Genomic DNA, 24,458 nt, shown 5'->3' with positions numbered 1-24,458 from the left:
GTGGATTGAATCAGGATTTCCAAAATTCTAGTTAAGAAACAGAAGGATTCATAAAACTGCTAACCCAAGGCTGAGTATAGGGAGATTTAATTACACTGGAATAAATGGTTGTTTTGTTTTGTAATATAATTTTTCAATATTTTATTTTCTGGACCGATAACAATGCCCTTTTATCCCTCTTAATCATACCAATGGTAATTTAGTAGACAGGCTTTGTAAAATGAAATCAAACATTTATAAATGTTTTCTTATTCACCTTGTCTATCTCCTCCACAGCTCAGGAATTCTTGTTGAGTAATTTTCTTTTCATAACAATATATTTGCTTAGGTTCAATATTCATCTACCTTATTTTTACCTTAGGGTAATTGAAAACAGGTTTTGCAACCAAGGAATGAAGTATCATAGTTGATAATGATATATTTTAATAAGATATGGCAAGACACTTTTAAGTAATTATGTTTGATTTTTATGGAGCCAATAACTACAAAGTCCTCTTGGTCAAATAATCCTGATCCTTGACTTACATATTCTCAGTACTAGGTAAGGAAGGTCACTGACAGACCCACAGTTCTTGACATATTTATAGGATCCCAAGAAATAAAAGGAATTTGCTCAAATTTATTATTACCATAGGTGAAGTGCATAAATTTCTTGCTTGATTTCACAGTACCAAGAGATTTTTCAAACAAGTCTAATATAAAATATCCTAAGGAAATTTTCAGAAAGGAAATTTAAAATTACCTGTATAGAATATTACCATTCTTGTTTAACCTATCTCTATAAGTCTGCTACATGTAATGGAAACATTATTACTTTTTATCAAAAATAAATCTTTAAGATTATAAATCTTTCTTTAGGTCTACCTTTGATGAAAATTTTGATGACTAGAACAAAACTTTGTTTGCTAATAAAAGCTTGCCTTATGTATCACTCTCTTTAGATTATCCAATTCTAGACCTGCAACTCAACCACATTATTCTGGCCAATGCAAGTCTGAAATTTTTAAAACAGTTGAAAATAACCAATCTATCTCAAAACCACTGCAAACATTGCAAACACTGACCTCCCATTGTTCATCAATTTGCTCGAGCAGGTCCAGTAACATCTCCATTGTGAGACTTCTTGTTATTGTGTCTGGCATATTGAATACTCTCGGTAGCTTCCCAGGCTCTCAAAACCAAAACAGTGGTTTTTCAATGCAAGTCCATGGATTGGTTCTGGCCAGCAGGTGGAGAAAGTTTGAAAGACACAGTTACAGAGTTTGAGCTCTTTGCATCTCTTTTTAAATTCTTGAGAAGTTATCTTATGCAACTTTTTTCCGTGAATATTTCATTGATTTACTCCATAAGTCTGAAAAAAATTAGTTTTATTGAACTAATTTGAACTACACTTATTTGAACTATGCTTTTAGTATCTCAAATTGTCAACCTTTATCAGATTTTAATCCTTCCAGTTTCCTTCAACTACTATCTATTATCTTCAAATTAATTTTTTCAAAATATTTTCTCTCTACAGTCTCAGTGTCACTAAGAACCCGAAACTCTAGGTCTGAAAGTGAACCCATAGCTTGATATTACCTTGAAGGACTTGTCAACATGCAGACCATTCATGGACCTGATTCCTCCTAGTAAAGATACTTTCTGAACCATTATGCAAGCCTGGTGGAATCTCATGGCCAGGCATACCCTGAAGAAAACATTACCAGAATTATATAATTTCTAACTCAATAGCAACAGGAGACTCAGTAAGCAATGCTGTCTCCTTCATTCAATGATGTTTCGCCTCATGGAATCCAAATTTAACTCCTTTAAGAAACACTATAGCAAAAAAAAATGCTCAGCATAACTGATCATTAAGTAAATCCAAATCAAGATGACAATGAGATATCATCTCATATCACTGATTATGACCCATATCAAAAGTGGTAGGAACAATCTGTGTTTATGGAGATGTGGTGAAAAAGGAATTCTCATCCACTGCTGTAGGAATGTTTCCTGGTTCAACCATCATGGAAAATGGTACGAAGAGTTCTCAGTAAACTTAGAATTATATTGCCATTACATCCCAGTCAATTCCACTTTGGGGCATCTATCCCCAGAACAACAATAACAACAACAACAACAACCCACCTCATTCAAAAAGACGTGCACACCTCTATGCATTGCAACACTCAGTACAACAGTTAATAAGTATATGGAATCAGCCTTAGATGAGTGGATTATGAAGATGTGGTGTATATATACACAAAGGTATACTTATGAAGCTTTAAGGAACGATGAATCATACAATTTGCTGCAACCTGGTTGGAATTGGAAAACATGTTGAATGAAGTAAGTCAGAAGAAGGACAAACATAGGATGATCTCACTTATCTGTGGTACGTGGGATTACTGGATGGGGAAATGTGTCATATCATTGGGGGTACCTTTGAAGTTCAACTCTTGAAGTTTTCTGCCTATACTTTCCTCAATGTACTTTATAGTTTTTGGTCAGATCTCAAGGTTTTGGATCCACTTTGAATTGACTTTTGTGTGAGGTATAAGATATGGATCCAGCTTTAGTTTCTTATGTGTAGTTACCCAATTTTCCCAGCACCATTTGTTGAAGAGATCATCTTTACTCCATTTCATGTTCTCAGCTCCTTCATGAAAATTTAACTGCCCATGTATATGGGATTTTGTCCGATAGGGTATTCAACTCTGACCAGAGAGTCTGTCTTTATTCCAGTACCAAGCACCTTTGATCACTATAGGTTTATGATACTGTTCCAAATTAGGTAATGAAATACCTCCCAATTTCTTATTTTTCAATATGGCACCGACTATTTATGGTCTTTTCTAATACAAACTTAATAATAAAGTTTCTAATCCAGACAAACTTTATTATTATTTTTCTAGATACTGGAAGAATGTCATCTAAATTTGGATGAGGATTTCATTGAATCTATATATAGATTAGGTAGACTAGTCATTTTTTAAATATTGATTCTTCCAATCCATGAGCATGGAATAATTTTCCACTTTCTAAGGTCTTCCTCTATCTCTTTCTTAAGTGATTTAAAGTTATCATGGTACAACTTTCTCACTCTTTTATTAAGCTGACTCTTAGATACTTGATGTTTTTGGATACTATTTAAGAGGAATAGACTCCTTGATTGCTTTCTCCTGCTTCATTCTTTGTATATAAGAATGTGACTGTTTTTCGTGCATTGGCTTTGTACCCAGCCACTTTGCTGTATTGGTTTATTGTTTCCAGGAGCTTTTAGTGGACTCCTTAGGGTCTTCTGTGAATATTATCATATCATCTGCAAATAGCGATCACTTGAGTTCTTCTTTTACAATTTAGATTCCTTTGATTTGTTTTTTCGTGCCTAATTGCTATAGACAGGCAGGACATCTAATACTATGTTAAATAGAAATGAAGAGAGTGGACATCCTTGTCTTGCTCCTGATCTCAGAGAGAATTCTTTCTGTCTTTCACCATTAATTATTATACTGACTATAGGCTTATTATAGATGGCCATTATTATCTTGAGGAAGGTTCCTTCCACTCCTATTTTGGTGAGGGTTTTTATCATGAATGAATTTGGGTCTTATCAAAGTCTTTCTCTGCATCAACCAATGTAATCATATGATTTTTATTTTTCCTTTTATTAATGTAGTGTATTATGTTAATTAATTTGCATATGTTGACCCATCCTTGCATCCCTAGGATGAAACCCACTTGATCAGGGTTTATGATTTTGATGACATGTTCGATTCGGTTAGCTAAGATTTTGTTAAGGATTTTTGAATCAATATTCATCAGGGAGACTGGTCTTAAATTTTCATTTCTAGAAGTGTTTTGTCTGCTTTAGGTACTAGTATAATGTTAGTTTCATAGAAGGTGTTGGGAAGAATTCCTTTTTCTTTGATATTTTGGAAGAGTTTAAGAAATATCGGCAGTAAACCTTTTTTGAAGGTTTAATAGAACTCACCAGTGAACCCATCTGGACAGGAAATAAAATGTATTAACAGACGGTATCTAGAGCAGCATTAACCCCCAGAGTATAGGGAAAAGGACAAAAAAGAAAATAAATGGGGGCGGGGAGGAAGATGATAAAGGGAAGTAATGGGAAATGGGTCAGGGGCCTCTGAGATACTGGTGATAGGGGAGAGTGGTATAGAGCGGGGGCAGGAAGGAACATAGGAGCACTGTCGAAAGGAAGTTAACACTGGGATTACTGTTGAAATATTTTATGCCTAAAACTCAACTATAAATAACTATTTAAATCATGATTCTTTAAATAAAAAATTAAAAAATAAACTGATTTCTACTTTTCTCCAGTAACCACCATCACTTTCATCCAGACTAGGAATTATTTTCTAGGTTTTAAGGTTTTCCTTTATTTTTTTCCCAATTCATTTGTTTTAGTTATTTATAAATAAGACCATGAGTGAGTATCTCCCACTTCCTGGCTTGTTTTACTTAGTATAATCCCCTTAGGTTCCATTTATTTGGCCCTGAGAGGCATCATTTCTTCTTTCTCTAATTGAAGATCAATATTCCATTGAGCATACATATCGCAAACTTTTTTGCCCAGTCACTATAAAGGGTATTTAGGTGGGTTTCATGTTTTGAATATTGTAACACATAGTAGGGAAGATACTTGCTCTAGACATTCAACGTTTTCATATGCCTAAGACAGGCATTGCTTGATTATATGGTGTTTTCATTTTTATCATAGTTATGCTCATATGTTAGGCACCAGGATTTTCAATACTGTTAATGATAAGATTTCATGCATTCAATGTTCCAGCACCATTCCCTCCACCATTGCAGGTAGATAGGGTGTCTGTTTGCCTTGCATGGTGCTGCTGATCAGGGTTCAGCATTTTATTCCCATTTTGTTTTCTGAGCCTCACTAGGAGTGATTCCTGAGCACAGAGCCAGAAGAAAGTCCTGAGCACCATTGGGTGTGACCCCGGAACAAACAAAAACTAAACTAAACTAAACTAAATCCCCATACTATTTTCTATACAGACTATGTCAACTGCATTTCCATCAGTTATTTATCAGAATTTCTTTTTCTCTTTATCTTTGCGAAAACTGTTCTCTGAATTTATTTTGTTTATTTGTTTGCTCGCTTGCTTGGAGGCCATATCAACTGTGCTAGGGCTTACTCCTGGCTCTGCACTCAAGGATCACTGCTGGTGAGGGATCAGGAGTGCATGAGTTGTCAGCCATTTGCAAGGCAAGTACCATATCTCCCAACCACTCTATTTCTCCAACCCTTTCAACTCTTTAACCGATGTGAAGTGATATCCTATAATTAGGGAAATGATTTTTATTTTCATTTCCCTAACAATAAGTTGTTATCTCATTCCTACTTTGGACAACCTGGCAGGCTACTAAATGTAACCTGCCCACATGGCAGAGTCTGGCAAACTCCCCGTGGCGTACCCAATATGCCAAATACCAGTAACAATGATGGGTCTCATTCTCCTAAAGAGCCTTGAATATGGCACTTGGCACTTTCTTAAAAATCTCAGGGCTAGAATGAAGGAGACGTTACTGGGGCTTGCTCGAGGCAATCGATGAATAACAGGATGGTCATGATCGTGGTCGAACAATAAGTGATGTTTATGTACCCTTGGATCTCACATCTGTCTTCTTTGGAGAAGTGTCTATTCAGGTCTTTTGCCCATATTTGAGAGGGGTATTTCAGGAATTTTGCTTCACCTGAGTTGTACAGTGATAAACGATACTCTTGAACAAAAAGAAGAGAATGACAAGGTTGAGTTTGAGTCCTGTGTTCCTTCAAAGCAAGACTTAAAGAGCCCCTTCTTTGGTATCCCGAGAAAAGAGTATCTCCTCTCCATCCTTTGTCAACAACTCAGAAAAGACTGTTTCCAGTCCCTCTTAGGACTCAGATAAGACTCATGGACAATGAATGTCCTGATTTATCTGGCCCAAAAAGATCATGTATAAAATCCTATATTCCCTTCCTTTTCTTAAAACATTTTTTGATTAATATCCATAATCCTTGGGCGGAGCAATAACATAGCGGCTAGGGCATTTGCCTTGCACGTAGCTGACCCGGGTTTAATTCCTCTACCCCTCTCAGAGAGCCCGGCAAGCTACCGAGAGAATCTCGCCTGCACTGCAAAGTCTGGCAAGCTACCCATGACGTATCCGATATGCCAAAAACAGTAACAAATCTCACAAATTGTTGTGAGACGTTACTGGTACCCGCTCAAGCAAATCAATGAACAACGGGAGGACAGTGCTATAGCGCTACATATTCCTTTGTATCATAACCTAAGTAAAATCATCTTAATTTTCCTGTATATTTTGTTTCCCACCAAACTTAAAGGCATAATCTAAGGCATTGCTCTAATAAAAAATGAACTGACTATGGGGCAGGGCGAGGGGTGTGAACTAAGCAATTTCCATAGTAGAGTGATTGTTGTTCACATGAGCAAGTTCTTTCATCCTAAAAAAAAAAGACATTTATATTGAGAGATGGTTAAGCAATTTCTCCCATTATATAAGGTAGAAATTCTTGACATCGTGAGAGGTCATTTGTGACCACATGGCAAAGCACAGGAACCTGGCAAGGCATTTGAGCTAAAAATGTATTTTACACCCGCTTAAAGTACAGAGATTTCTGGTAAAAAATATTTCATTTTCTAAGGCACAAAATAATTTAGTTCTTCTTAAATTTGATCAAAAATTAATTGCTTTGGGGCTAGAGTGATAGCACAGTGTGTAGGGCATTTGCCTTGTATGCAGCCTACCAGGTTCGATTCCCACCATCCCATATGGTCCTCTGAACACCGTCAGGAGTAATTCTTGAGTGCATATGCCAGAAGTAATGCCTGTGCACCGCCAGGTATCACCCAAAACTTAAAAAAAAATAATTGCTTTTATTTATTTAATTTTAAGAGATGTGGTTTGAAATTCCAGTCCAATCAAGTTCTTGAAAAGAAGAGATCTGTCCCATTTGCTGCTGTGTTATTTTAATATTTTAAGGTACTTAAATAGTTTTCCTTACTGGGTCTGAAGAGGGTGATTTAGGAGAAAAATCAACATCACTTAGGAAAATGAAATTTTTTTCTATTATGGTTGCTTTGCATCAAAATTTCCATATTGTTCAATTAATTGTCCTTTCTGAGGGCTGGAGAAATAGGAGAAATAGTACAGGAGTTAAGGGGTTTCGAGTCCAGTTTGATTCCAGCATGGACGCCTGATCACTCTTAAGCAGCGTCAGGCTTGACCAAAAGCCTTCTGACCCCAAAATTGTCTTTTATAAATTTTAATAGGATAAATCACCTCTTGAGGTTAATACTTGTAAGTCGTTCATGTGTGCATATTAGGTTATGTTCTACTAATTAATTCTTTGGTAGACAAATCTTTTAATAAAATTCCTCCATCCCTTTGATTAAGCCTTAAATCATTGGGAAATTAACCCAATGTCTGGGTCAGTAGCTAGAGGTACCTTCCTTGCAAATATAAGGTAATGAGTTTGATTCCTCGTGCCGCTCCATGCACTAATGGCATCGTCACGGGTCTGCTATCTGTAACCCCAGGCAAATCTGAAAGAGATTCAGCCATACCTAGTGTACAGTCAGGTACCACAACTAAAGTGTGTGACCCCTGGTGAACAATTGCGAGCACTGTAGCCAGAGCTGAGATCCTGGGCAAATACATAGCCAAAATGAATATGAGCATCACAACTAAATCAACCCCTGATGAGCACTGAAGCTTAGTTCATGAACACTGCAACCAGATGTCTTACCCTAATCATCACAAAAATAGCCACAAGGGAAAAGTAAGGGGAAAATATCTGAGTGGAAACTTCCTCAAGACTCAAAGACCATTCCTCACAGGTTCTTCCAAAAGAAGCCTTACCTGAATCCACCACTCCTTACCTCTTACCTACATCAGAATTTGTCATTGCTACTAATATTTGTCATATTAGGATATTATCATCTGCTAGTGGCCTTTATCATTTCATAGCCACATAGCATATAAACTACATTACCTGCAACAGCTATGTGTACCTAGGTCGAGAGGTCAACATGACAAATGACCTGGCACCCGAGCTTCGCAGGAGGAAGAGAGCGGTTTGGAACACCTTCAAGTACGTCGAAGAAATAGCTAAGAGGACGAAGAACCTCCGGCTCCGGGCACATCTCTTTGATTCCACTGTTCTCCCTGCATTAACACATGCCTCAGAGACCTGGGCCCTACGCAAACAAGATGAGAACGCTATTCAGCTATTCAGGTCTCGAAAAGAAGAATAGAAAGAGCTATGCTTGGAATATCACGTTTCACTCAAATGAGAGAAAGAATCCGGAGTTCTGACATCTGTTGACGATCAAGAATCAGGGACGCTGTCTCATTTGCCAAGGTGTCGAAAATCAGATGGGCTGGTCACGTAATGAGATTTAAAGACGACCGCTGGACTAGAGCTGTTACCGACTGGATTCCACAGGATGTCAAAAGACCACGTGGCCGCCCACCTACCAGATGCTCAGACTTCTTCGTCAAGATCATGAACGATCGGTTTGAGGCTCTTCATGTTCCCGGAGCAAACAGATGCCATTGGGCTACACGCGACAGGGACGAATGGAGACATTACTGGCGCCCGCTCGAGCAAATTGACGACTAACGAGAAGTTAAGTGATTAAGTGACTAATATTTGTCATATTAGAAGATTGTCATCTGCTAGTGGCCTTTATCATTTCATAGCCACATAGCATATAAACTACATTACCTGGGTCAGATCAGGTAAAAGCCACATTAGGTCAGGTCATAACCAGGTGCCTGATTTTGAATAAATTACTACTGATTCTCTCCCTGAATTTATCTATAAAATAGGATAATAATAATACTCACTTTGTAGGGTAATGGTTAGTTAATAAAAGGAAGAAAAGAGTTAATGTATGTAGGGCTGGAATAAAAGTATAAAGAAAGGACTAGAGCACTTGCTTTATATGTGAGATATCTGGGTTCCATCCCCAACACTGTGTGGTACCCCAAGCCCCTCCTTAGGAGAAGCACCATAGCACTGCCCAGTGTGGGCCAAAACAAGCAATCAAAAAATAATTAAATGTGTGGAAAACCTCTCAAAAGGATGTCTGTTATATATAAACAATAAATTGATGTTTGCTATTATGTATATAAGTCTCTTTTTTTACAATGAGTCTGATACCTGGGAACATTTATTATTCATTCCCTCTTCTATAGACCCACATATCCAGTGGACTATTTCACACTTCACTTGCTTGAACAAATTTGTCATATCCATACTAACATTTTTGTTGTTTAAGGACTTCCCAAATGGTTCTCAGGAGTTCTAGGGGCCAAGGGGCCATCTTGGACAATTCTTGGCCAAACGTATTGGTGGTTCAATGCAAGGATCTAATTGTGTGGAGCCTGTTGGACCCTCTGGTGTCAGGAATTATTCATTCCACCCTAATGGTGCTCAGAAATATCCAAGGCACACCCGACAATGCTGGAGGCCTCTGGGACTATACCCCATTATGCTTGAGGGAACACGTAATGCCAGAAATCAAACCAGGGATAGTCACTAACAAGACAATCAATACTTTGACTTTCTGGGCCCTCGATACTAAAATATTTACAGATGAGATGACAAATAATGATTGGTTTGGCAAGGAATGAGAAAAGAATGTGGAAAAAGATAAAGCAACATCAATCATATCTTGACAACTCTGTAAATTATATGATGAGTATGTTAGGTTAACTATATACAACAACCAAAGAGTCATTTCCAGAAATGTCAATGCTGGCATCTTTGCTGAAGACACTGTTGCAGCAAACATTTTTAATGTATGAAAAATAAATATAAGAGGGATATTTAAAAGAACATACTGAAATATGACTTTGTGTCTGTGTGTCTGTCATAGTATATTAATGCAGAACTGATGTCTTTCTCTTTTTGTGGATTGTACCTAAGCACTTGTCTTCAAAGTCTTTGATTTTCTCATAGTATTAAATTTTTTGGCAATTTTCAGTGATCAAATTTACTAGAAATATGAAATAAGAGTACATAAAACCAGACAACATACTGCTGTGCTAAAAAAATGATGACACTTCAATTTGTAAAGACCGAGTTCCTTAATTCATCAATGGAGAAATAAACAAAGAGGAGAACTAGTATTAACAAAAGAGTTCATTTTTTTTTAAACTACAAAATTGCTAATTGATGAATTAGTTATATGTTGAATTAGAAAATGAGAAAATTTTAGATCAGCTAAAATGAGAATTGAAAAGGGTTAACAAATAAACTACCTAAAGGCCCATCTCCCACAGCTCCACAGCTGCCGCCATGTTGACTCACCTAATACTCCTGCTCTACTGATTCCTGATTAACTCTCCAAAGAGATGCATGCCAAGCAGCTAAAATTCATGGACACACTGGTCACAGTAGCTAAAAACTCTGGGAGACCCCCAGGAGGTGGACAGGTCCAACACCCACCCAGCAAAAGCCCCAGCAGTGGCACCCACACCCCATCACTGCAGTCACACCAACGGGTCAACTCACCACTCACAAATATTCTCAGCAGAGATGCCAAACTGTGAATAATTTCAAGTACCCAGTGCTCAAGTTGAGAACTCTGGTGTTTTTTGGAGTCCGTGTGAATAGCTTACTCCCAACCCCCACATTCCATATTTCCAGAACCCCAGAAGCCATGACCACTTTCCACAGCTACTGTCATGTTAACTTAGTGACCCAGATCATAGATCCTGAAATTTCTGTATCTTGCGAGTCTCCCGCCCTCACCAGGGCCCCTTGGAGGGGAGCAGGTTGAGTTTCCCTCCCTGCCCTGAGCAGAGCTCCGGCAGCCAAAGACCTCCGGAAACAGCCACAAACATGCTGAGACCACTCTCCACAAGCATAAAGGTACCGGCAGAGGAACAAAGGCATGCGACTATAAAACCCAGCTCCTGGAAGCGCATGGCCGCATTCACAGCCATGCGACATCTTATCTCATTCTTACTTCGGACAACCTGGCAGGCTACTGAATGTAACCTGCCCACACGCCAGAGTCTGGCAAACTCCCCATGGCGTACCCAATATGCCAAATACCAGTAACAATGATGGGTCTCATTCTAACCCTGAAAGGGCCTTGAATTGGCACTTTAAAATCTCAGGGCTAAGGGGGGGTGGAGCAATAGCACAGCGGGTAGGGCATGTGCCTTGCACACGGCCGACCCAGGTTCGATTCCCAGCATCCCATATGGTTCCCCAAGCACCACCAGGAGCAATTCCTGAGCACAGAGCCAGGAGTAACCCCTGAGCATCACAGGGTGTGACCCAAAAAGAAAAAAAATAAAAAAATTAAAATAAATAAATAAATAAATAAAATCTCAGGGCTAAGATGAAGGAAATGTTACTGGGGCCTGCTCGAGACAATCGACGAACAACAGGATGATCTTTATCGTGATCGCGAGACTTCCTAATTCTTCAATACCAAAATTTCAATAGGAGCACACCAAATTAGATGGGCAAGTAATATGGAAGCCAACTAAACTCAACAAACACAGATGATTCAACTAGCAACAAACAGCTTAATAAATTCTTAAACAAGGATTTAACAACCCAGCAATCAGATATAAGAATTTTCACATAAATTAAATTTTTATACTCATTGATTTTAGCGTTAGAGTTTTCTTATCTAATCAATTTTAATTCTAAACTTGTATCTACAGTGTTGGCTTTTTTCCACATTAAAATAATTTTAATTTTTAACACCTACCTAGAATTGCCTTAGAGCATACTTAAGGTCATAGTGAATCCTTATCTGAAGTAAAAATCAGATTTGGCAACCATGAACTTGCCCTGAAAAAAAAAAACTCCCCAAAATATTCCCCAAAATAAAATTTCCCCCCAAAAATGAGTATTCCCACTTCTATCGAAAGAAAAAGTGTCTAATCAAAGAACTTGAAACAGGAGGGACAAAGAGGGAATGGGGGGAGTGCAATCCAGTTGATAAACCCAGGTGCAAGCAAGAACAGGGAGATTTGGCACTGAATTTGGATGGCATGGCGAGAGTGTGAGCCTGCTCTACTGAAGATGGAAAGAGGATAATTTGCTAAGCAGAGAAGATTTGTTTCCCTTTTTACATGCTGAAATAATTTCATCACAATTGGTAAATTGGACAGCAACAAGAAGCCTGGAAACCCCTCTCTGACTGACGACCACCTACCCAGACTCCATCTCCCCACGAACCAACACATGAAGTTTAATATTTGATCTAGTACCTGGACAAATGGAGCCGGATTCAGAGAACCTGCCTTGCAAGTGTACGGTCATAAGAGCAAACACTCAGTGTTCTACCTGTACCAAGCATGATCCAGGCACTTCTGCTCTGCTGTTTGAGGCTGTGATTTCCCAGTAAAAGATTTCTAGCTGCTCCACAATCAAGTGTATTTGAGCACCACAAAAAAGGGGGGGGGGTGACCCCAGTGATCACACTGCTAAAAAGATGGAAGCTCCAAGCCACGTGACCTGGAAGTGCAACCCCTGAGAGAGTCAATTCCATTAAGGACCATAATCAGGCCTTAAATTCTTCAACTATCAGTGCAAATCCCAGTGAACACTACACTGAAGATTAAGAAGTGCAATCCCCAGTGAGCATCAAGCTGAAACTTTTCACATGGGTGAAATCCTGGTCATTTCAATAACAAGGTCAGCAAGAATAACAGCAGCAATAAAGGGAAGCAGCAAGTCGAGGGCATAAAACAACAACCAACAAAACTTTGACTTAGCTGAGCTCTCCCAGGAGCCTGCCCCCACAGTGCTGTCTGACCTGTCTTGTTCCAGCTGGTTTGAACCATGACAGTGGTAGCTAAATGTTGTGAACTTCCTCTCTGGATACTTCCACGGAGCGTTTTAGGGTAGGAACGTAGAATGACTCAGAGCATGAAAGAAAGATCAAGAAATGGATTACACTTTGAAGTAGCATGTAGTTTGCATGGCAGATTCTTCATGTTTAGCCTCTCGAATCCTGAGAATTTGGTTCAGCTGGGGAATCCTCTTTTCCTGCTGTTCCCAAGGCAGAAGTTCCCTCTTTTTATTATTCAATGACATCGTTGCTAGATCTTTCTCTGGTCATTGCCAGATTGAGAAACTGATACAGCCTCTCCCTGCTTTGTCATCACAAAAGTTTCTATCCAGCCAGTGGATCTGCTTCAGGAGTGGTCAATGAGGCTTGTGGGCACCTGATTTTTGAAGGAAGCATTGTAAAGTGTTGAGGGTCCTGACATATGTGTACTGGTATTAGGAAGATTGGGGAAACTTAAAGAGCCTGTTAGCACCTGTGGGCTACTGGTATTCCTAAGAGTAATATGGAGACAACGCCATGCTTTTTTTCACTGGCAAGTTGAATTTTACATCAAGTGGGTGCAGGATAGAAAATTCTATGGTGTTAATAACACCCACCCTAAAGTGTGTTAGGTGGATAGTTTAGAGGGTAAATAAAAAACATGGCAGTGAAAATGCTATGGAGAATTGTTAAAAAGATGAGAGGTCAGAGTTAAAACCTACAATTATAAGAACAGCCACGTTCACTTACAGCAGCAATTCCCTGAGCCTTAGACATAGGATCCTGGCAATCATGAGAGGAAATGCTGAGGTAGAGTGAATGTCATTGAGAACTTGGCCTTGAAAACAATGTTTACACACTGTGAGTTGGAATGTGAAAATAAGTATGGGGGGTGGGGAGAGGCTGGGAGTCATACTTGACAGCTCATGGATTCCTGGTCCTGTGCTCAGGGTTCATACTTGGTGGTTCCCAGAGGACAAAATCTTCCCAGCCCCTGAAAATAAATATTTTTAAGATGTAGACAGAGAAATTAAACAGGGATATACACGATAATCTTTCAGTATCTCTATTGCAAACCATAATATCCAAAAGGAAAGAGAGAGAGAAAAGAAAAAAGAAAGAGGGGAGAGAGAGAAAGAGAGAGAGAGAGAGAGAGAGAGAAAGAGAGAGTGAAGTGCCTACCATAGAGACAGGTTGGAAGGAGGGGCCAGGAGGGAAAATGGGAACATTGGTAGTGGGAAACATATGTTGATTAAAACACGGGTGTTGGAACATTATCTGAGTGACGCCCAATCATAAAAATCTTTGTAACTGTGTATCTCAATATGATTCAATTAAAAATAATTTTAATAAATAAAAAGAAGAAAACACTACCTTGCAAGATAGAGTAGGAAAAATGAAGAACTGACCAAACAAATACTCCTTCAATTATATTATCAATCATTTTTCTAATTAAACTCTGAAATAATTTTAAAAATTAAAAATCCTTAGTATGTTCCAACTCACAGTTCTATTGGTATACTTATTTACACCCCTTTCTCCTTCTTCCACATTTCTTCCTTTTTTCCTAAGAGCATGGAACTGCCAACCATGCTCCGTAGGCTGGCAGGTGAGCACAGAACCCCTTCGGCTCCTGTCTGCTTAGGCCAGAGCCTCCAGTGACCTTTGGGGCCTCTAGACCAGATCTTGTTCAAAGATTTAGTTCCTGTGTATTCTGAGCCACTCCTTCTGGGACCTGGCTTTTTCATCTAACAAAGCAAAAGATTCTCTTTCTCAAAAATGTTGGTTAAGTGTTACCAAGAATCTCTTTGAGAGATTCTCCAACACATGGATATTGTGATATATGTGTTTTTTACACGAAGAATCGTGTTAACTGAGTGTAATACCATGAGTGACCCAGGGAGGCCCATGAAGGATTCAAGCTGATAATTTCTACCACAACAAACAGAACAAAGAACCCTTGAAGAAAAAATGAAGTACACATTCATAGGCCCCTTTCTTTCCACAAAAGTTACCTTGCTAACCCCACCTCCTGCCTCAGTTTCTTAAATCCTTGAAAGCAACGCTTTACCTGGTTGTTAATATAGAGGAGAAAATCTGTTGGGTGAGTTTCAACAGCAGGGCTTTCTTTAAAAAAAAGAAATTGGTGGGGTGGTGGTGAAAGAGAATGACTCCCAAGCAGTGCTCAAGGGCCCAGAGGCCATACCAGGTAATACACAGCCAACCAAGCCAGAAGAAGGATGTGGTGCTGCTTGGGCCTGCAGCTCTGAAGACCACCAGGGCCATACCGTGTCATAATCATGGATCATAGTGTCTTCCTGGTAGTGCTCAGGGAACCCCAGGACCACCCTAAAAGTATTTGGGGCCACCAGGACTATACTCAGAAGTGCTTGGGGTCTTCTAAGCCTCACCTAGGGATTCCTGGGTCCTTGAGGATTATATCCTGTGATTTGAACTCAGTGGTTTTAACTCATCCATCACATGCTATGCATGTGCCTCTGATTGTTCGACCATCTCCCAGGCCTCAGAAACTGGGTTTTTACTCAAAAAGCAGGAAGAAGTATTACAACCTGTCCTGTCTGTTTATCCCACAAGCTGGCCTTGAGTGATATGTTGTATAGTTCCTCTATATACTTGAAAAGTGGTAATTTCCTCTAAACCTTCACCTTATTTTATTCCTGGCTCTCGTGTCCTAGGAGAGCAGCTTTCATGCATTTGTTTGTTTGTTTGATTGTTTTTTATTTTTCCTTCCAGTTGCTTAAGGAGGAAGCAGGGAAGATAAAAGGAGTGTGGGGGATGGAGAGAGAGTATGAGAGAGAGAAGATATATATGCATAAATGTGTATCACTGTCTTCTTTTAGTCACTAGCATCCTCTCCAAGTCTTTTAAAGACATCCAACCCTTGTCCTCCAATCTAAGATCACTCTTCACTGCCATTTTAACTTCTTCATATGATCTCTGGCTCTCTCTTAAAGCTATGAAAGAAATTCTTTCCACCCTCATCACTTGACAGACAAAGCTCACGTTGCAGGAGAGGGAATGATTTCTCAAGATTAAATGGGAGCCAAATTCATGTCAAGATCCTTGTCAACCTGGACAAAACTTCACAATCCCCTTGAGATACACAGTTTATTATACAAAGTATGCTTTTGAAGAGTTCCCCCAAACACATTGGATAAGGAGAGAAGGAAGGAAGGAAGGAAGGAAGGAAGGAAGGAAGGAAGGAAGGAAGGAAGAAAGGAAGGAAGGAAGGAAGGAAGGAAGGAAGGAAGAAGAAAAGAAGGAAAGGAGAGGGAGAGAGAGAACATACAGGGGATAAAGCAATGGTATGCAGCAACCCCAGGTTCAACCTCTGGCACCACATTTAGCGATCCAGGAGTGATTCCTGAGTCAGAAGTAGGCTTTGAGCACTACCAATCCCCCAAAAAAGTTGGAGATGAAAAGCAATTCAATAAAGATAGAGAATCTGCCTAGGATAGTGGCTAGGCATACCTAAAGCTGTTATTTAATGTCCTTTATATGTGACTATCTTTTGTTTTGTTTTGGAAACACCCAGGGATGCTCAGGGCTTACTCTTGGCTCTGAGCTCAGGGATCACTCCTGGTAAGCTTGGGAAACTCTAGGGGTGCCAGATAATTAAATCCAGGTCTGATGCATGCAAGTCAAATGCCCTACCTGCTATATTATTGCTCTGTCCCTTAGATGGGTCCGTCTTTAGACAAACAGGGATCAGGATCACCGTGAACTAATACTCGTTGAATACCAGTCATTTCTTCAGACACTGTTAGGAAGGGCTGTGAATAATCCCAAAAGCTGATGAAGTTCAGGGTTGACTGTCGCTAATGACAGTTCACAAGCCTATTCTCTCCCATGGCTATCAAGGTCAGCCAAAACAAAGCAAGAGGCAGGAAGTGGTGTCCTACAAAGACTTAGAATCAAAATTAAGCACATTTTTCTCCTCCATGTACACGTGTTCTGTGCTCTGGTAAAGAGGCAAAAGTGTTCAGTACTCCTAAATAAACCAAACTCTGGGCAAAAGAGACATTGGAAGCTCCTCTTTGCTCTGTGCAGAGCAATTTTTCCAGAGCAATTCTGATGTGGCAGAACTATGCATAATCAGGTCCCTTTGGGGAGTTTTCCTTTCCACTGTTTCTTCTTCATTATTATAAAGTATCATCAGTTAAACCAGTTAAACCTGGGGAATCCTTTCTAAGACCCTAAGAAAAGTTAATGGATGAAGTCTGTGGAGAATGTTCAGCTAAAGCTGAGGCAGAAGGCTGATAACCAAGAAAAGACAGAGTGGGGTTTTGTTTGACTTTTACTTCAATGCAGTCTACAGTCTACAGACTGGCGCGATAGCACAGTAGGTAGGGCATTTGCCTTGCATGCGAACGACCCGGGTTTGATTCCTCCATCCCTCTCAGAGAGCCCGGCAAGCTACCGAGAGTATCCCGCCCACATGACTGAGCCTGACAAGATCCCCATGGCATATTCGATATGCCAAAAACAGTAACAACAAATCTCATAATGGAGACGTTACTGGTGCCTGCTCGAGCAAATCAATGAACAATTGGAGGACAGTATAATAGTCTACAGGCAAATTTTAAGATCTCAATCAAATTGGTGGTTTGTTGTCTTCATTCAAGACTATTTTCCTTCTTACAGTCACCCTTCTACAAAAACCATCTTTCAATCATTTTTTGTCATAATTTTACCACTTTGACCCACTTCCTAGGAAATTCAGAAACAATTCAAAATCAGTAGAGTAGGGAAAATATTTATTTTTCTAAAGTCATCACCTTGACAGGCAAAACAAATCATTTTCTCAATTTCATTCAGAAATACATTGTTAAAAATTATGCATAGACCAATATGGCCTGCCCAAATACATATTTAACATGGTAAATATAAGGAATAAATTGTTTGAATATAAATATCTATAAAAAAATAAGTACATCAAAATTTCATCCAACCTCTTCCATTAGCCAGTTACACAAAGGGTAACAATCTGCCACTTTAAAGCACAATCAACATTTTCTTTCAGTGTCTTTCATGGAAAAGAAAAGAAAAAAGAAGAAGAAAAGAAAACCCATACCATGGTATTTCCAAAAATCAAGGTAAGGGAATCTCCTGATTCATTGATCTTTTTCTCTTGTGGATCAGAGCTTGTAGATTACTGTGAAAACGCTCTATCTATTATTGACACATGAGACCAGGCTTCTGAGTGACACTTTACTAGGGAAGTTTGGCGGGAGGAGGTGGCGGAAGGGGGCAGCGTTTAGGGAGGCAAATAATTAAAGGTAGGGAAATATTGATGCTGGAGTGCAATAGAGGTGAGGTAGACTCATATTCATGAAAAATCCCGATTTACAGTAGTAATCGTTTCTTTCAGTTTTGTATTTTGCGAATAAAAAAGTCTTTTTTTTTTTTTTGCCTAAAAAAAAAACCCTTGAGTATCCTTCAAGTGTGTTTTTAATTTGTGCATTCCTTAGAAAAATCTTTGCGGGGACTTTGGGTTTTTTTTTTTTTCCCTGAAATGTGCCAGGCGCCTGACTGAGACACAAACACCGCCTTCGGACCCGGGACAGGGACGCCAATGGCAGGCAGAGTCTCCTCTCTAGTTCCCTTCTTGGAGACTGTCACCCTCAACTTTGTCACTCTGTCCCTGCTCTCCACGTGGCGCTCTGTCATCCCTACCAAGGAGAGAGATCTTGGATGAGAGCAAACGAAGACAGTTCGGGGAGTCCTTAAGCTTTTCCTGGAATGTTTAGAAGGAGGACCCTGGGGTCCTTGGCCAGTCTGGAACAAGTAATGGTCTAAGCAGGGTGGATGCTTTTGCGCTGATTGAAGCCGGTGCTGAGAGAGGGGCGGGTCCGCGCGTGCGCTCTCTGTGGAGGACCATGCATCCGACAGACCCAAACCATCTGCAATCAGTGTGTTCGGTTATGGGTCACTTTCTTCTCTCTCTGCTCAGCTTTCAGCTTTGCTGTACGGAAAGATGTTTTGATCCTGTTGCTGAGGCTCTCCAACCTATTAAAACGAGACAAGAGAAAAAACAGCATTAAAAAAAAAATCGTTCCTGGACTAAAGAAACATCTAAAATTAGAATCTGGCACAAACAAAATCTAAGTGGCTCTTGAACTTTCCCCACCAACCGCAACAGTTTGCTACTCTTTGCTAACCTCAAGGGAAATCTAGACTGTTCCTCATGCTTAGATCGGGGATGGGGCGGTGGAAAAGGCCCGTGTGGTCATATTCAAGAGAACGAGGCATTAAATACAATTTCAAAGTACAAATTTAAGATAAGCTAAAGACAGTCTCTTTAGTTTGCTTCATCCCAACCACCATCACTACGGGACTCAACAGAAACTCTAATTACATAGGAATGAAGGAGGCTTAGTGGAAAAGAAAGAAGAGAGAAATAAGCACTGTAGACCCCTAGCAAAGGTTCTACAGCGATTGCATATGTATTTGATTTTCTTTTAGTAGGAGAAAAACAAAAATTGGGAAGAACTTTAATGTTGGTTTCATATTGCTCTCCTGGACACTAGTAGGAAAACACGATTCCTGAGTGCATTCAGAAATGGTAGCTTACATAATCTTGTGATCTAGGGGAGGAAGCGTTTGTGACCTAAGCTCAAGCATATGGAAACTACACATCTAAGTAGTAAACAATTCAGAAGCAGCTCATCATTGTCAGATGCCTGCTCAGAGCACCTGATCACAGAACTTCTTGGTACTGGGTTTCTAGGAAAAGTCTCTGCAGACCAGAACAGAGGAATGCAGAACATGTGCTTTACAAAAGTGTGGGGTTTGGAAGGGTCCTCCTTGTGGGGGGCTGCTTACAAGAGCCCTGGGGATTCCTAACTCATATTCCTTCTCTGTCCTACCTAGTTCAGAATTAACTAGAAAAAAATGTGAGCGTTTTTCTTGGAATGCCGTTGGCTGTCTACCAAAAGCATTCCCTGCTAAAAAAAATAAATAAGTAAGCCCAGAAAACGGTATGTTCTAACTCTCATCAACCCTACCTAACGACTTTATTTTCCCTTTGGCCATTTGAAAACCTGCTGCTTCTTGAAGAATTTGATTATCCTTGGCACTTGAGTATTAAAAATACTTCTCCTTGCAATTATTTTAATTCTTTAGGGACAAACAGGGAACACTTGGACTCAAAGAAGTAGAGACAAATACCAACAGACAAAGATGTCTCTGGGTGTATTTTGTTTGGAAAATATAACAAGATTTTGGTAGATTTGGTTAGATTTAGTGCTGTGCACTAAATATTTGAGAGGAGTTCTATTGTTCTCAACAAATCTATGTAATGTCATGATCTGCTTTGTTACTGTCCTGCTTATTTTTCTAAGACAACCAGCAAAAAAAGAAGTAGGGGGAAAGCAGGATCATCAACACTGGTGCAAGGGGTCAGAATTCTTGGAAACCTCTTACCTTCTTGCTTTTCTCTCTTCCACTTGTTGCTCATGAATACACTTCCCAAGCTTGGAACAGCCTTTTCCTTTCTTCTGTTTATTCCAAACTTTCTCCATAGTGTCTTGGTCCCTGTTAAAGTCCACAGAAAGAAAAATATTTCAGCAAGGAACCATGGGACATACTCAATGTCACTTGTTCATCTCTTTTAAAGAAGAGGACAGTGAGAAGATTAAAAAAAAAAGGTGTCGGGGACTCGAAAAATGATTGAAAGCAAATCTTTCTGCTCACCTGCGTACTTTTCCTGCTTGGCAAAAATTCCAGCACTTCTTGTCTTTTTGGCTAGCACAGTGACATCTCTTCTTGGGATCAGCTGCCTGGGTGTGGAATAAATCCTTTAAGGATCGCTTGGACCTTGAAGGGCTTCCGAGTCCATATGGAACAATGTGCCTGTTTTCAAAAAAAAGAAGAGGAAGAAGAGCAATGAGCATAATTAGTAGTCTTTAAATGGTGCATCCTTGGGGAGTGGGGTGGTGAGGGCCAAGCTGGAGAAACCAATTTTTTCTAGTTCAGGGAAATTCCACTTTGACTCCTTAACAAAGTCAATCACTTCTCAAGACAGGCAGTATTTTTTAAAATCTAAAATGAACAATTCTGCTTTGGGTGTCTGAATTTTTCCCATTTTTTTCTGAAGTTCTCTTTGGTTCCAAACTATTGGTGGTAGAGGACAGAGGGGAATTCAATACAAAATCTTCACAAAGATTTTCCCAAAAAAAAAAAAAAAAAAAGAATTTCATTTTATGGACTGTCAGGTAATTTTCAAAGTGCCATAAGCAAAGACTGGGCAGAAATGTCCCGTGGTTCCTTAAGTCTACATGCCTCCTACAGTTTGGGGACAGAGCTCCTGTTTATGACCTGGGTGGGGGGGATTCCATCTATGGTCTGCGGTTCTATCTTGAAAGTACACTTGGGCATTCAGCTTCTAGTCTTGGGGCAAACCCATTTCTTCCACACCTGTCTGTCACAGTAAGTGAAATAAAGTAAGTGGATTCAAATGCAAGAAGAACCTTCTGTCCTCAGGCCAATTGACCCCTTAAATCCAGATCCTCAAGTTCCTCTTGGGATCATTACAACCTCAGGCTTTGCCCTGCGTTCTTGGCATCTATATCCTGCCACGGGGCATCTGATCCGGGGGTCCCCCTGCCTCTATTCCTAGCACTGAGCTGCCCGGCTATTCTCAGTCATGGCACGTGATCCGAAACGCTCCCAATCAGAATCCCACCCTTGACCTCCCCCTTGAAAAGCTGCTTCGGGCTCCAGCCTGGTCCCTGGCCGCCGGGAGGGAGAAATGACTGGGGCGACGACGCCCTCTAGAGACTCACTCGGGAGTGTTGACCCAGATGATGTCGAGGTGGCAGAAGTAAACACACTCCTTATCCATCAAGGACGAGCAGGAGCAGCGCTTGGAACGGCGGGGCCTCCAGGGGGCCCCGGGCGTCGGCGGCTGGCCTCCGCCCTCGGCTCCCGTGCTCAGCTCGGCCCCCAGCACGGCTGTAGGGAGACAAAGAGGGGGGGTCAGTGCCCGGCGGCAGGGGAGGAGCACAGCAGGGGCGCGCTCGGAGCACGGAGAGCTGGCAGAGCAGAGAGCAGACAGCCTGCCCGGAGATGCAGCTTTCTCTCTCTTTCTCTCTCTCTCTCTCTCCTGACGGCTGCATGACCTCACCTTTAACCCCACCCCACCCCCGCACTGGTGAATCCACCCTCCCAGACAAAACTCGTGCAAGGGTCACGCCTGGAAGAAGAGTCTTGCCCGCTTGCCCCCACCCCTACCCCCATCCCCGGGAAGCAGCCTTCAAGGAAATGCTTGGAAAGGCTCCCTCCCGGGTTGGGATCCGGATTCGCCTCTAAGTGGAACTTCCTGAGACCACGACCCACCAGGGTTTAAAATAATAATAATAATTATTATTATTATTATTGTTGTTGCCTGATAACACCCCCCTAAAAAATGGGGGGAAAAAACACGTAGAGATCACTCTGCCTCTTTCTGAGACTTCCTCCCTGCGCTGGGTGATAATTCCCCTGCTAAGACCTCCTCCACCGTTCAGCACCCTTGGTGGCAGGGCGATGTGGGTTGGCAGGGCTTCCTTTCAGAATTTGCTGGAGAGCCAAAACGTTGGGGAGATATTGGAGAGGAGGAAGAGCAAACTGCTTTCTAAAGCGTTCCCTTCAGGTGGCCAATTCTGCAGATGCCGCTGACCCCAAGACGCAGACTGGGCAGTAAGCTCTGGACTAGTTGAGGTTCTGGGATGTGGAATCCTGGGCAAAAGTGGCATATCTGGACCCGCCAGCACCCCCTTTCCACAGCAGCATTGCCTCTTCCTGACAAGCTGGCCGTGTGGCTTCTTGGTCCCACTTTGTACATTCCCAACCATCAGGCACTGCAGGGGATCTGCATTCCCTTGGCATCTTTCCTGGTTAGCCAGGGTCATGAAAAGACAAAACATGTGCATTGACCCTAAAGGGAAGGCGGGGTGAAGAGGGTGGGATGGGGGGCTGAGATGATCTGCTACTATCTAAATCCATAAGCAGCTAAGACTTCCCCCTAGCCAAGATCTAGTCACTCCTTTTTTGGGGCAGGTGAATAAAACTGCAAACAGAACTCACACTACAGCTGCCAAAAACCTGCCCAAAGAAACGTAAAGTCAATAATGACAAATTTTAAAGAAAACATCTGCTTCGCCCTGAAACTGCCTGGGGGGGATTATTCAACAGACTGTTCTGCAGCTGATTCCATTGCTCATATACTGCTTGAATGACTTGAATAAAATATCTTGACTTCAAGCTGAAATGTTGAAATATTTTACATGTAACTCACTGTTCAGACGGGGATTTTCATAATATACAAGTTCCCGTATCAGTCCTACGTCCTGCGTAAACACATATACTGCAAATGCACACTTGGCTACATTATACCTTGCCTTTGCTTTTCTTGAAAGAAAATTTTAAAAATTAAAAGAATATACTTTTTAATAATGATAATTTATTGCAATGCGATTAACATTGCAATAAACATCCAACAACAAAGGGATTTTCCCCACTAGAAAACTTAAGTAGCTTTGAGCCATAATTCCTCCATAATCTGAGCTGCAATGAGAGAGAGAGAGAGAGAGAGAGAGAGAGAGAGAGAGAGAGAGAGAGAATATTGGGTCAACAGCAAGAAAAGCATTATAGTGAGTAGGAAAACTTTCAAATTCAGAGATTAATAAGTAAACGTGCCTACCTGTTTCTGGAGCTCCTTGGAAAGCCACAAACAGCAGAAAGAAAATCACCGGGAAACAACCCATTGTGGGGAAAAAAAAAATGATAATAGTGGAGAAAAATACTCCCCTGCAAACTACCCCAACGCGGGAGGGAGAACAGTGGAAAAAGAAAAAAGAAAAAGAAAAAAAAAAAGCTTTAGTTCCCTCGGATTGCTCCTGGTTATTCAGATCTCAAAGTGATCTCAAAGCCAGCCGCAGTGGCCCGAGACGGGAGGGGAAAATCAGAGAATTTATGCGGGAGAAGAAGGCAGAGCCTCCGTTGCAGCCGCTCGCGAAGGTGGTTCGCGGCGCGCCGAGGGTGCGTCTGGCGCTGGGCAGGAGCGGCAGCGCGTCTGACTTGGACAGCTCTCGGCCGCCTTTTTATATTAAACCCCTATAGAGTGGGGGTAAACAGCTCCAACATGATTCCAGCCCCAGACAATGTTATTGTGTTATTAGTCACCCACAGGCAACGTGCGGCCCGAGATAAGGCCGGGCTCTAAAGGAAATCACTGCGAACTTCAGAGGCAGACGCCCGCCGTCTGACAATTCAGGGGCAGGGCTAAGAAAAAGAAAATACCCATTAGAGACCTTTGGTAAACCTGCCCGTGCAGGCTGCCGGCGGCTCCCTCTGTGCCGCCTGCCAGCCCCAGAGTTCAAGAATCAGGAGCGGGACTCCAGAAAAAAAAAAAAAAAAAAAAAAGTCATGCCATTGGTATGAAAAGTATGAGCTCCGGTTTAAATAGATTGTATTGTTGTGCGCGGGGAGACTCTCTCCTTTTTTTTTTCCTCTCCTCCCCCCCCCCCTTTTTTTAATTGTTGTTCAATTCATTTTCCTTTTATGTCTTGAGATCAGACAAGGAAACGCTCGACCTCCCTCCCGTTCCTCCGGGTG

The 24,458-nt window shown here is 41.0% G+C and overlaps 1 protein-coding gene across 1 annotated transcript; it reads right to left on the bottom strand.

The window, feature by feature from the left end:
- Positions 1 to 17,600: 17,600 nt before the first annotated feature.
- EDN1 (endothelin 1) lies at positions 17,601 to 23,619 on the bottom strand. Its single transcript, XM_056132423.1, has 5 exons — positions 23,545 to 23,619; positions 21,647 to 21,815; positions 20,556 to 20,714; positions 20,286 to 20,396; positions 17,601 to 18,869 (listed from the first exon to the last, which is right to left on the bottom strand). Exons 1-5 carry the CDS (start codon positions 23,606 to 23,608, stop codon positions 18,770 to 18,772), a joined length of 603 nt encoding a protein of 200 aa, XP_055988398.1. The 5' UTR covers positions 23,609 to 23,619; the 3' UTR covers positions 17,601 to 18,769.
- Positions 23,620 to 24,458: the final 839 nt, after the last annotated feature.

The sequence above is a fragment of the Sorex fumeus genome, unplaced genomic scaffold (genome assembly GCF_029834395.1).
Source record: "Sorex fumeus unplaced genomic scaffold, SorFum_2.1 ptg000094l, whole genome shotgun sequence".
Classification (NCBI taxonomy): domain Eukaryota; kingdom Metazoa; phylum Chordata; class Mammalia; order Eulipotyphla; family Soricidae; genus Sorex; species Sorex fumeus.
This window is presented reverse-complemented; position numbering and strand designations above follow the sequence as displayed.